Source organism: Benincasa hispida, chromosome 7 (genome assembly GCF_027475165.1).
Source record: "Benincasa hispida cultivar pf3 chromosome 7, pf3_genome.v1.1, whole genome shotgun sequence".
Taxonomy (NCBI): domain Eukaryota; kingdom Viridiplantae; phylum Streptophyta; class Magnoliopsida; order Cucurbitales; family Cucurbitaceae; genus Benincasa; species Benincasa hispida.
Window position 1 is genome coordinate 32979234 of NC_143484.1, and position 14852 is coordinate 32994085.

The window sequence follows — 14852 nt, forward strand, 5'->3', positions numbered from 1 at the left end:
TTAACCAATCAATTTTTAGTAAAACAGATTCCAAGTACCCTAAGTGAAAAGACTTCTATTTTGCAATGATGCTCTAGTGAGGCAGGACAAACGTAACCGGTGGAGTGATCGGATGGCTCTTCACTAGGATGAGACAATCTCAACCATTAGGCAGAACTAACTCTTGGAACTAAACCTAATAGCCACCATTTGTTCGGTCCAAAATAGTTAACCCTTAACAATCCAGCGTAAGTGTAATCCCTCGTTTTCGGCCCCAGAGTTCCGCCCTAATGCGTTCACCATAAGGAAAAGACAGATTAGGACAAGAGACTAAGTAACCTTATCCTCCTACAAGAGATCAAATAAAGAAACGTGCAAAACAGCCATCCTATATGGGGACACACCTAAGGTGCCACGAGGCGATACGTAGAAACTTTATTCGATCTAACGAATGAAACCGAGGGATATGCTATCGCACTTCCCGCTCCCACTTACTATGAACACTTTCTCCATCCACCTTGATATTGACCTACCCAAACACTATCCGTTGGGGGGACACACCAAAGGTGCCTTGAGGCCGAGGGTAGATCTCACGGTGTGGACTATGAGGGAGAAACGTGAGAGGTGAAAATGAGGCATCAAATGCCCTAAGAACCTCCTCACTGAATGTTCTACCTAGGGGTTTATTAACCTAGACAATCCGGCTACTGATTATGATCTAAGTCATTTAAAAAGTTTGTTAAAAAACAACTTGTCTTTGAAATAAAAAAAAAAAAAAAACAAATCCAAGTAGTCACATTAAACTCTTTAATGGACTGGCCTTAGTTTGCATGCATGCATCAAATCTATCTAAATTACCTTTCCAGGTAGGTTCCCAGGTATGGATGTTCCGTTGCCATCATCTTAAATACCACGGCCTAGATAGAACCCGCCTTCGACAAAATGTCTACTATAGATAGACTTGCTACATATTAATCTTTTACTAATTATTTTAGTTCTAATTTCATTTATAACCATTTATAAAATAAACAACTAAAACACTCATCCCACATAACGAAGTATTTATAACGCTTATAAATATAACGTTAAAAAAATAAAGCATACATAAATATAACCCTTATATTATATGGTGCATGAGCATGCATTTATGTAAATTAAAACATGCTTCTCTAAATTATAACACTTATAATAAAGAGAATATGCATGACCTAAGGTGGGATTTATCTATATGTGCATACCATATGACATATTAAAAACATATATCGCATGTAATAAATAAAGGATTAATGGACCGGGATGAGCCTTTACAAAACCGGAATGAAATAACCCTATCTATTACATTTTTCATCGAGCAAACTGGTTCACAGGCGAACTGGGTCTTGAACCGCCTGGAGGACTCCATCGTGTAGTAAATGCCGTAGGTAGACGATCGTCTAGTGCGAACTAGACGATAGGAGCAAAATTATACGATCCGTAAACGACAACAAGGCAATGAAGCTTGATTGTCTATGCGATCGCTCAACGCGGTGACAGGTAAACGATTTACCTTACGTTACTAAGCGATCGTTTAGTCAGTTACTAAACGATAAAGCTTGCTGACCAAAACGATCGTCTAGTGCGATCACTTAACGCGTCGTCAGGTAAATGATTTACCTTGCGTTACTAAGCGATCGTTTAGTCAGTTACTAAGCGATGAAGCTTGCTGACCAAAACGATCATCTATGTGATCACTTAATGCGGTGTCAGGTAAACGATTTACCTTGCGTTACTAAGCGATCGTTTAGTTAGTTACTAAGCGATGAAGTTTGCTGACCAAAATGATCATCTATGCGATCACTTAACGTCGCGTCAGGCAAACGATTTACCTTGCGTTACTAAGCGATCGTTTAGTCAGTTACTAAGCGATGAAGCTTGTTGACCCTTGGGGAAAGAGTGAATTCCATCTTGTAAAGCTGAGTTCCCAGCTCCCAAATCAGACAAATCCCCAAAATGGTAGATTTGAGTCAGCGTTCTGGCCATTCGCACCCATGCAAATCAAAGGACCGCCCTTAATGGCAGGAGTTCCCAGCTCACTCAGGATTGAGATCATGTTACCTATGGTCATCCTAGTGATGTGAAGTCTCAGTTATGAACGGTGTTATATAACGAGACGTTAACACTTCATCGTCAGGTCTTATACAAACTCTTTATATAGGACGCCCCCGCTCACATGTCCCCTACACGAATGATCAGGATCAGACCATCTGTGTCAAATCACAACACTTGTGACCATTCCACAAAGCGGGTCGCATCCGTAGCATTACCAGGATAAGGTTTCCCTCCTATATTCATATACTACAGACCATTTTGGTTATCACTCAAGACATGATCCACTTGTATGTCACCATATACATGCTACATATAAATAACCAGGGATATTAAATTTATTGGTTTGTGGTAAAATCTAAATGTGCAAAGTCAAGTAGTGAAATAAATATCATTTATATTATACATCATAAGTGTTCGTACAAAGTTGTTTACAAACTACTGGACACGAGACTTTAGGGCACAAACCCCAACAGATGTAACTACAGGGGAAAAATGGTAAATTGGGCCAGCTGTACTTACGAGCATCTATGAAGGGTCATCGTACTGATGATTGGTTATATCCAATGGACATAGAAATATATCTATGATAAGAAGAGTTCAACTGTCGGTCTTTAGTGGAATGCTTGATAGTTAACGGATGGTGGATATCGTGGCTAAAGAGTTTAGTCAGTTATTCACGTACCGTTGGAGCTTCGAGCCATAGATCCATAAGGTCCCCTTGGTAGCTTGGATACAAGTTGAGAATCAGTTTTTAGATCAGTTTGAAATGTTCAAATTGACAAGAGGGAGTTCAATTATATATGATATAATTGAACGAGTTAATTAAATATGATATAATTAAATTTATGTATGAGATACATTAATTTGGAGGAAATTGGATATAAATATGATTTATATCTAGTGGAGAAAAAATACTATGGTTAATATATGATATTAATCCATATGTTATGAATATAATGTGATTATATTCATTGTCTATTAATTGGACCGGTTAAAGGATAATAGGTCGGCGTCTCTTCTATTTTCATAACGGATAAGTAAGTTGAAGAATCGCTTTGAGACGCTTAAATAGCTCACGGTGTGTTAAGTACTGTATGCATGACATAGTGTTGAACTGTGTCATAGCTTAGTAAAATCAGTGTCTATACGATAGTGCTGAACAATCGCTTACCTATACGATAGTGTTGAGCGATTGCTTAATGCTTACACCTGCACTATTTACTAAACGATCGTTTACCTTTTTCTAGGCGATCGTTTAGCGCCCGATATTTACTAAACGATCGTATAGACGATCGCTTAGCTTTTCCTATACGGTCGTTTAGATGATCGTTCACCTTTTCCTACACGATCGTATACTTCACCTAAACGATCAAGCATTTTGGCAATACAATAGACGAACCTTTCCCACTTGCTTGATCGTTGTATACGATCTCCCTTCCTCCTCCCCTCTACCAAATCCGAACAAAACCTACCCTTTGGATTCTCACTCCAAGAATACTTATAGCTCTGAGTGGTGGTGTCGTCCCCGTTTCCTTCTGTTCGTGTGAAGACTGTTCGAGGTAGACGATTTGGATTTGCACAATGATAGCTTGCCATTCCAGCGATAGCGAGATTTGCTGTGAAGGAAAAGTCTTCAACTGGTATGATCTATCGATCTCTTATTTATCGTTCCTTTGGGCATGTTAGTAATTTAGCATTAGGAATGCATATTAGTATGTTTGAATGTATATGTGAAAATTCTGTCACAATGAATTGAAAAGATCCGCTTCTGCTCGTAGGTACTCTTGAATAAGAGTTCCTTTAAGTCCAACTCAACCCAAGAACAAAATTAGCTGGACCCAACCCTACATTTTGGGTGGGTAGTTCGGGTTGTCAAGTTAATTGAACACCCCTAACTTGAGGTGTCTTAGGAAACTTTTCCCTTAGACATGTCAACTTCATTGTAGAACAGTACTTTACCATTCCATCTAAAGTTATTGCATCGAACATCAAACAACAACTTTGTAAACATAAGATGCATGAGACAAACGTAACATTATGTCCTCAATATCTCTATGTGGATATTTAATATACAAAATCATTTTAAATCAACTATTTAAAATTGGTTAAATAGTCAAACTTTCAAAATGATATATATTTCATTTATAATGAGTAAATATCAATATACAATAGATAAATACCCACTTTTTATTTTCTTTTCTGTACAACAATAATGTCATCGATCAAAGTCATGGGGTATGATACTATGTAAAATCCTTATTCTCAAAGATCCTAATAGTAAAATTGATTTCTCAAATGAACATCACAATTTTGCGAACCTTTTGCATTTAATCTTTGAAATGTTCTCAAATTTGTGTAGATGCATTGAACTTTTTTTTTTCGTAAAATAGATTATTAATTTTCACACATTTCATTTGCAAAAATGAATCAAATTATGCATAAAGACTCTATTATAGAAACTAGTTAAAAAAAATTGATTCACAGTCTATTTTCACCCACCAGTTCCAGTGTTGATTTTCACCTTACGCTAAAAGTCTTACTTTGAATATCTCTATCTCCAAATTTTACACTTTTAGCTCTTCTTTTTGTAAATCCATTCATATCCTCTGGGTTTGACCCCATCAATGAAAATCTACAGAAAGTGATTGAGATTAAGTACACTATTTTATCTCAAATTTTATGACTTTGACATGATTACTTTTTGTCAACCTCCTTCAATTCTTGTCATCCATTGTGACAACTTTGACTTCCAATAAGCCATAGCATAGATTGAGCCGTCTCATAACGTTCTCACTACTTTGAGATTTATAATTTTTCATCTTGTCATCTAATATAACAATATCGATTTTAAGTCAGCTTGTATAAAGGTTGAGTTATCCATAACTCTCCCACTACGATGAAGACTTATTTGGTTGACAATTAGAAATTGACTTTTAAATGAAAATAAATGGTTTACAACACTTATTAACTATTAGGTGGTTTTACATGGAATTAGTTAATCAACACAACTTAACAATTTACAGGTCTGCAACCTTTTATTTTGACATTCTTAATAAAAACCAGCATATGTCACACAAATGCATTATTTTATTTTGAACTGCACAAAATGCCATTTTACAAACTCCTCTAGAACTACCTATATTTAGGTGTACTTTTGAACATTTATTTTGCCAAGGATTTGTTTTGACACAAGTATCTCAATTTACCTAAATACTGAAATGTTGTAAACCTGTTTTACAATATTTTCATAATCCAAAATTGTTTCTCAAACATTTCTTGGAGGAAATAATGTTCAAAAGGCAATCTCTATTACATGTTCTTAGTGAGTCTTAACATGTACTAAGTTTAAACAATGCACATTTCTCCTATCTCGTCACGCTTTAAGTTGAGATCTTATCTCATCTTTATCAATTAGGCATAATACAATAAATTTCCTGTACTGATCATTATAATTTGATCATAATATTACAATAGACTTGCTTAAATAATTTCAACTTTAGTCTAATTTCTTTTGAACATTAAAAAAAATAAGACTTAAGTTGCATTAGATTAAGATACTTTTACTCATAAATACGCATTAATCATATTGATGACATATTTACGATGTTAGACTTACTCTTTCAGTTACTAGACCACTTGGGACAAAATGCATAAGCCTAATGGATTCTTTGGCTAGATGGCCTTCTCTAAAAGGGTTTAATGACACTATTGCATAAAAGACAAGAATTTTAACAGGTAATAGTAATTTAACTCTAACTCTTAGAGAATTACCTATAATTATCATATAACTACCAAATACAAGTATCCATTTAGGAGAAAAGAATTTGTTTTTCTTTCTAGATTTATTAATCTTTACACTCTCTCAGTTTAGTATTCAAATGTGTTAACTTTGAGCACACTAAAAAATGTATTTATCTAAAGCTGAACATGTTTTTAAACATGTTTTGAAAACATGTCTTATCATTAAAATCATTTATATTCTATGGATTATTTAATAATAAAGTCTGGAGAAATTGAATTTCTCTTATGGTAACAAAAACACCATATCCAGCATAAATAAAACGACATTTTATTGTCTCCTACTACTTTAATTGAGATGAGCTTTTTGTTGTCAACTAGTAGAACTATTCTAATGATTTAAGAATTTGTTGAGAAATACAATTAAATTGTAATGAAGAAAAATTCTAATAGTGAATTCTTATTCAACTATCAAGGTGTGAATCTTTATTCCTACTAAGAACTTGGCAAATCAAATTTACTTTATTCTTATTTTCTTCCTTTTTGAGTTATTTCTAAAAATTCTTATTGAGTGATATCCCAAAGTAATTTGGAAATATTTTTCTTATTTTCTCTAGACACAATAATTTTTCTTGGACTCAAGTAATACTTAACTTTTGAGGGCTATTTTCCACTAATAAGAATCTCCTGACCCCTATGACGTCTAGTAAGGATCGGAGATTGGTCGTTTAACTTCCCATGATTGCAACATGCAATATGTTTTTGTCATGTCTTTATCTTATAATTCAGACACATCATATGTTATTTAGATGATAAAAGTAAGCTATCAGTTCATTTATAGTTCATGAACACTTCATTTATCAACAACACCCTTTTAAGAACATTTCCCAAATCAAAGCCAAATTTAAAATTACACCGCCATTAAGTGTTGATGATATTTTTTCAAGTAATGTATTTATCAAACCTTTTGACTTTTATCGATCATGAAAACTAAAACTCCTGAGAGAAAATGACATAAGCTTGAAATATGTAAAACAGGATATTTGATTATATGCAATCTCTTATCCATTCTAATTCAATATAGATTAAAAATGAAACCAATAGATTTAATATGAATCTCATTCATATTAATTCAAAATTTCTATTACTATGATACTCCAGTGAGTTAGAACAAGTGTCACCGAAGGGTGGTCAGTTATTCTTTCGTTGGATTGAGACAACCTCAACCAATTATTATACCAAAATATCTTTTGTTTCTATAACAATTAGTTGCAATTTATTTGGTCAATAAATCATTAACTTGTTTAACAACTTCTCATAAATGTGGCCCTCAATTTTAGATCCTAGAGTTCTGCCCTGATGAGCCAACTGAAGGGAAAAACTGAACTAGGGCAAAAACTAAAGTGACCCTATCCATTTATGGAGTTTGCTCTGAAATTAACCTAATCCACAAATCATCCAAAGGGGACACTTCCAGGGCACCTAGCTCGAAGGCGTGTAAAAAGATCTCATGTTGCAAATCAATGAAGGAGACTGTAGGATATGTTGACACACATCCTTCTCCCACTTACCATAAATATTTTTCTCATTCACCTTGATATTGACTCATGCAAACATCATCTGAAGGGAGACGCTCCTAGAGTGCTTTGAGTTCGAGCATGAGTCTTACAATGTGAACTTTCACAGAGATTATGAGATAAAAATGACATATCATATATATCTTTTTCTCCCACTAAGTATTTTAAAGTCGAAGGTTCATTACTTAAGTAAATTAGGCTAAAATATTATCTACATCTTGTTAAATTTCCCCAATAACTCTTATATTAGATAGTTTAATAATGTTTGATTATCATTTATTAAACACTTTAATAAATTCTAATTATCTATTGCATGCTTATATAACATTTGACTAATTCACCTTTTAGGTCGGTTTCTAGGTATGGGTGTTCCGCTTCCATCAACTTAAATACCCTAATCCTAGACAAAACATTCCTTAGAAAAAGGTTCCTTATAGGCGAATGTTTTATAAATTTGATCTTTTATTTCCTCATGTTAATCCTATTAAAAGAAAAATAAAAGATGTATTTTAAATCTAATCTTATCATAAATAAAATTTGGAAATTATTTAAAACAGTTTTAAACCATTTAAGACAAATTAATTAACCTTATCCTAATCGCATTAGGCTAACATGCAATCAAGACCATATGCATCTCACGGTATTATTAATTGAATATAACAATTATAAACAAATTAATAAAACCATATTATATGTATATCACATTCAATAACATACATAAAATAACTCTTATATTAATGTTAATGAATAACTATATAGAAAGACATGTTTTTAATCAAACATTAGAACATATAATATAACACTTATATTATAGGGGTCTTTTTAAATATAAAAAAATATTTAAAAGTATTTACACTTTATAGCAAAAAGTTCCAAAAGTACTTTTAGAACTTTTTTTTTCTTGCATTTTTTGCTATAAAGTGTAAATATTTTTTTAGCTTTTTTTATTTATAAGAATTTTCCTATATTATAATCATGCAAACCATATAGTATAATTATACATTTACATACTTTAGGAATGAACCTAAACGTTTAAATATAAAAATTATATTTATATATGATGCATGATCATGCATTTACATTAATGAACATAACTCTTATATTAATGCTAATAAAAATAATAAGCATGCTAGCATATAATATAATACTTATATTTAAAAAAAAATGCATGACATGCTTATTAGAATATACAACTATATAATATAACATTTATATTAAATATGATACATGTGCATACTTATTATATCATACAGTCATATAATATAACGTTTATATTAAATATGATGCATGAATATGTTTATTATAAAGTGGAATTTTAAACTATATGACATACATCATGTAACATATAATTAACATGCCATTGACTTTGAACTATTATCAATCTCCCTAACCCAAGTTGGTAAGGACCCAATTTCCCCACCGTCGTTGATTAATTATCTCGAAACATGCCGAAAGTGACTGAATGTAGGTGTGGACACTGCCCGCTTCGAGTTCACACACACCCATAGCGGATCACTGCAACTTCACAACCATTAATGAGAAATAAAGATTTAAGGAAGCAATTTGGGTCAACCAGGAAAGGGGCGAAAGAAAGAAGTCAAATGAGTTAGCTGGAAGGTTGATTTGTTTGAAACCCAAATGAAAGGAGAAAGGGAAAATGGGAGTGCAGTGAAGAAGGAAGATGAGAAAAAAGAAAGGGGTGAAGTTTTATACCAAACTACAACTATGGAATGTTGATTTTTTGTGTTTGGTTAATTTTACAATGATGAAATGAAGTTAGGGATTCTCTGATCAAGTCACCGATGAGGAAACTAGAGAGAGGAAGGATGGTGGAGGGAAAAGTCGAGAGAGATAAGAGGGATTACAAGAGAGATAGGATTGACAAAAATCCTCGCGGGTCTCCAATTTGATCATCCCAAATCGGGGATAAAAAATGGGTCTCCGACTAAGGACGGGATACCCGCCTCGAATATTTTTTTTAATATTTTTTAATAATAATATTACTAACACATATATATACAACAGTAGCTAATTTTATTATTTTAACCTTTTCTAAATTTTTTAAAATTTATTTCATAATATAATTATATCAAACTTTTTATTAAATTTAGAACGTTTTTAATTATTGATTTAAATAAATAAAGTAATAATAATACTACTGTGTTATATTAAATATTTAAAATTTGAATATAAATATAAAAATTTTATTATTTGAACTAAATAAATAATTAAAAATAAAAACATAAATCAGGGGTTTTTCTCTGTGAGGTTCCAATCTTCGAACGAGGATTCTCGACCCGGTTCCAACTCCCTAAAACGAGGAATGAAGCGGGGACGAGGATTATAAATCCCCATGAAGATGGGAATGGGGAGTGCATTCCCGGTCCCACCCTACCTCGTTACCAATCCTAGAGAGAGGAGAGAGAAAATATTTTTTTATTTTAAAATGTCATAAAAGTATTTAAAATAATAACTAAAAATTTTAATCAAGGTATAAAATAGAAATAGGGACATTTTAATCCTATTTTCTAAAAATTGAGTTTTAAAATGACCCAATTGAAATCTTAGAGATGAATTCTACGTATTTCTAAAAACTCCAATTTAGTCGTTATAATTCCGACACTAATTCACTATCAAACTTAAAGTCAAAACATAACCATAACCGCTAAAATAGAAATAAAAATACAAGTGACAACACGACACGTCGTTGCTCTGCAGAATGCCGATGGTGGAGCTCCAGTACTGAAAAAGTTGAAGAAGAAAGTCGCACCGGGACAGAGTAAAGTTTAAGCAAGCAATGTGTGTCTTTCCGGCAAAGATATTTTCTCGGACCCCTTTTCACTTTATCTCCTTTTTTTTCTATAAAGAAAATCGACGCTGTGAATAATCTATCATAAATTATTTGTTTCTGCCTTTCGCTTTTATCTTTCATTTCATCATCTTTTTCTTCTCTGCTCCACTTGCTATAACCAAATACATTCCCTGCATTTTGTTACTTTCATATGATTTGAGAGGAACCCATCTTCGATTTCGATTGTATTTCAGCTCTGATCAAGATCTTGTTCCTTCAGCATTTTGGGTTTATCAAATTATCTGGGTTTGATCCTTTTAGCTTATCGATTGATTTTCTGAGATTCTTAGATCATTGATTGCAGTTTCTTTTTCTGTCTTCTGTATTTGATTCTGGGTTTTTGTGTTTTGATTGTGTTTGATGAAATGACAATAGGAGAAGGGAGTTTGTTTGATCGGTAGAGCTTGGTGGGCTTTGAATTGGAGGAGATTCTGGTTGGTTGAGAATAGTTAGATCTACTCTAAGGCTTTTTAGCTATGTCGTTTGTTGGCACCCAACAGAAGTGCAAAGCTTGTGAGAAGACTGTGTACCCTGTAGATCAATTATCTGCTGATGGAGTTGCTTTCCACAAGTCATGTTTCAAATGTAGCCATTGCAAAGGAACTCTTAAGGTACATCACTATATTTTCAGGACCCATTGATAGCTTCTCTTTTATAAATACCTTAAATCTGCAACTTTTTTGCCTCACTTGAACTTGAAAAGGAATAGAGAAAGCTGGAGGATCTTTCAGTTCTAAAATTATAGGGAGTATATGAGGAACTGTTTTCAAAACAACAATGATTAAAGACAATGTTTGGGTAACTGTTTTTATTGTTATCTTTTTTTAGTTTGTATCCTACAGATGTTATGTTTTTTTGAACAATTAAAGTTGTTTTTTTCTCCCACTTGTAATCTTAACTATAAAAGCCATTCATCAAGTTACAGGAAAACAGCCTCCCACACTAGCCCTTGGTTTCATTTATCATCTCTCCTCTCTCATAGCCATTGTTTATAAAACCTCTCTCTCTCTCTCTCTCTCTCTCTCTGGCTCTCTTACTTGGAGGGTTTCATGGACAATTAGAGTGAGTACTGTGTGGTGTTTAAAATGTAAACAAATAAAAACTAAATTCCAGCTTGTGTGTGTGTGTGTGTGTGTGTGTGATTACTGAGCATTTCTTTTGGGTCATAATGTGAGAACTTTTTCTAAAATGACTTGTTAAATGCTTTCAGCTGAGTAATTATTCTTCAATGGAAGGTGTCCTGTACTGTAAGCCTCATTTTGAGCAGCTCTTCAAGGAAACTGGCAACTTCAGCAAGAACTTTCTATCTCGTATGTTTCAAATTTTGTCCGATATAGAAGACACTGTACCCTACTGATCTTGTAGCTATTGCTTTTTACTAACATCTTCTGTACTTTCCTTTTTCTACAGCTGCAAAGTCCTCCGAGAAGCCAACTCCAGAGCTGGTAAATTTAAACTCAATGCTGCAAATAGTTGTGATTAAATATATAGCCTGCTCATCCTGTAGCCTCTTGTTGGTTCCAGACTAGGTCACCGAGCAAAGCTGCCAGCATGTTTTCTGGGACACAAGAAAAATGTGCTACATGTGGAAAAACTGCATATCCACTGGAGAAGGTTGGTTTAAAAGGCGTTTGAAAGATATTCAGACATTTAAAACCTGTTTAAACACATCAATAGTCAAATTTCACTCTTTTCGAACCATCTGCATATATATGATTCACTGCATTATCTTTCAGCGGTCGTTTGAATTCCTTTTGCATACCATTCTACATTTGCATATCGACCTCTATAAGAAAGGGATCTTCCTTAAAGCTACTACATCTAAATGAGTTGGTTTTCTGAACGGCTTGAGTGTTGCTCTTGTTTAAGCCAACTAGTGAACTTCATCTGTAGGCTTTGTGGAACTGTGGAACTTACATGTTCTTAATTTGCTTACTCTATAGCATGTCTTGCTGAGGTAGAAATGGTCCCATCTCAATTTTCAAGTAGTTTTGCTGGTGTTGGTACTTTGTATGCATCTGTGCAGATGTTATTTTATCGGTAATGGATCGCAGGAATTGCTTGTATGCAGGTGACGGTTGAGAGTCAAGCCTATCACAAGTCATGTTTTAAATGCTCACACGGTGGCTGTTCTTTATCTCCATCAAACTATGCTGCACTTGATGGAATTTTGTACTGCAAACACCACTTCTCACAGCTTTTCAAGGAAAAGGGAAGCTATAACCATCTGATCAAATCTGCATCGATGAAGCGTCAAGCGGCGACTTCCGATCTGGACCCTTCAAAGGTTGAGTCATAAACTTCCAATTTGTGGTTTTGTTGAGTCCATTTTCCCTCTGCTTTCCTCCTTCTGTGTGTTCTACTTTGATCCTTTTGATTTCATGATGAGAAACAAAAAAAGAAACTTGCACGAGTCTCCAGCTCGTCATGTTGAGCCAAATTGTTTGTCTGCTTGATTCATTGAACTTCAAACAAACCATTTGAAAGTGGGAATGATTTGCCTAGACTTCATGAAAACATTTCGCAACATTTAGTTTTGGGTTACCAGAAGATAGATATGGAGTCATTCTGTTCCCTGCTGAATTCCTCTCTGTTTTCATGTTGACAAGTACTTCAAATGATTTAGAAAACTTCACTTTCTCTCATATTGATATCAGTTGGAAATTACCTAAATCATAGGCTTCATATCTATCTTTTAGATGTTTTTTGGGTGTCAAAAGTCAATATTGGAGGACCTAGCCTTACTGCCCCATGAAGAATGGTAAAAAACCAATTATTTTTTCCATAATCATACACATGGGGCAGTGACTGAAAAAAAATACAATTGTGGGATGGATATTAAATCGTGGATGTTTAGGATGATAATTTGTGTATTTATCCACTAAGTTATAAATACATGATGATAGGGGTCATGGAGGGATCAATATCTAGTGGGAAGTTTTCGTACATCCAACTTTAAGTAGAAGGATTTAAGACCCACATTTGAAATGTTTTTACATCGACTAAGTTACAAATTTAGTTCATGAACTTTGAGCTTTGTGGTTTATGTCTATTTGGTCCTTGAGCATTCAAAGTGTTTATCAGGTCCCTAAACTTTTTATTTTGCATCTAATAGGTTTCTTTTAAGTCCTAGAAAAGTTTGAGTTTTTTTTTAAAATAATTTATCTATTAAATATAAATTTGAGTTTTATGTCTAATATAAGTTTTTGTATTTATGTCTAGTAGACGAAGCTTCATGAAATTTAAAAGATTTGAAAATTTAGTGGTTAAATTTCTAATTTTGAAAATTCAAGAACCAACTAGGTAGAAATCTGAAAGTTCACGGAAGAAATTTGTAATTTAATCTTTTACCTTTCTTCCCTTTGAAATTTTTTTCAAATTTTTTTTTGAAATTCTAACTGAATTTTGGAAAGTAAAAATATATAGTTTAAAAAAAAAATTAAGAAAAAACTTTAGTTGGGATTTCAAAAGTGCTTCTAAGAGGTGATTTTCTAGGAATAAGAAGTGAATATCTAAAATAAAGAAAAGCAAATGCATATCATAAGCTTGAAAAGAAACTAAAAATCTTTCTAAAAAAAATAAAAACTAAAAATAAGATTCTAAGGTTTAAATCTCAAGTCCGTCCTTTTTTTAGTACAATAATTGTGTAAATGGAGATCGAGCCTCCCATTTCTAGGATAATGAGTGATGCCAATTACCGTTGAGCTAAACTCATTTTAACCTTCTATCCTAAAACTTTAAAGTTTGTTCTCAATAAGTAACTATTTTAATAAATTAATAGCGTGGTTCCGATTATTATGTTAATGTGAGCACAAAATGAAACCATATTATATTAGAGACGAGTATTGGGTAAGCAAGCAGTTGTTCTATAGTGATTAAAAAGGATTGGTAGATTCATATTCTGGGTTGTGATTTTTGAAGGAATGTCGTTCATGGACGCCTATTGTGGTTGAATCATATTCATACAAGATTATAAGTCTTCTAAATGAGGTTGAGAATCACTTAAATTGAAAAACGAGATGTTAGTGTTGACAGATTCTTTTAGCTTTGTTGCTTTTGTGTTGTGCACTTGAAACTGTAATGTGGTTGCTCACACTCTCCCCGGAAGAAGTTGATTTCTTTTCATTTTCTATTTCCCTTAGTTTTCTTCTTTAATTTCAGATGTATTTGGTCATGTATTGAGGCTACATTTACCCTAATGGAAAGGATGAGAGAAGCGTGTTCAATTTAATTGCGTTTCGGAATTACGTCGTATCATTACTATTACCATTATGGTTACTTACTATTTCAAAGAAAAAATTATGAATTTCGACACTTTACTGTTACTATAACAATCCAATTACATTTGCAATTTAGGCTCATTACAAATTGATCCATCAATGAAATTTCATTATGATTATACCAATTTTCATTATGGTTTGGTAAATGTGACCGTCCAACAAGAAAAATTAAGTATAACTCGATATTAATTGACATGTGTTCTTTTCCTTAATATTAGAGTTTTAAATTCTCAGACCTTAAATTTGTTGTACTAAAAAATCTTTCAAATCTATAAACTAGATAAATAAATACACACATATTAAGGGTAAATTAAAAAATATTAGGCCCTATCCGCTAAC

The 14852-nt window shown here is 33.1% G+C and overlaps 1 protein-coding gene across 4 annotated transcripts; it reads left to right on the forward strand.

Annotated features, from left to right (window-relative positions):
- The first annotated feature begins 10045 nt into the window (after nt 1–10045).
- LOC120081189 (LIM domain-containing protein WLIM2b-like) lies at nt 10046–12750 on the forward strand. Of its 4 annotated transcripts, none has more exons than XM_039035883.2 (6): nt 10046–10161; nt 10609–10844; nt 11444–11543; nt 11644–11678; nt 11758–11847; nt 12305–12750. In XM_039035883.2, exons 2-6 carry the CDS (start codon nt 10710–10712, stop codon nt 12530–12532), a joined length of 588 nt encoding a protein of 195 aa, XP_038891811.1. In that variant the 5' UTR covers nt 10046–10161; nt 10609–10709; the 3' UTR covers nt 12533–12750. The 4 variants fall into 4 exon arrangements, with proteins under 4 accessions (XP_038891811.1, XP_038891810.1, XP_038891809.1 ...); XM_039035882.2 differs by having other exon boundaries at nt 10047–10181; XM_039035881.2 differs by lacking the exon at nt 10046–10161 and adding an exon at nt 10173–10479.
- Nucleotides 12751–14852: the final 2102 nt, after the last annotated feature.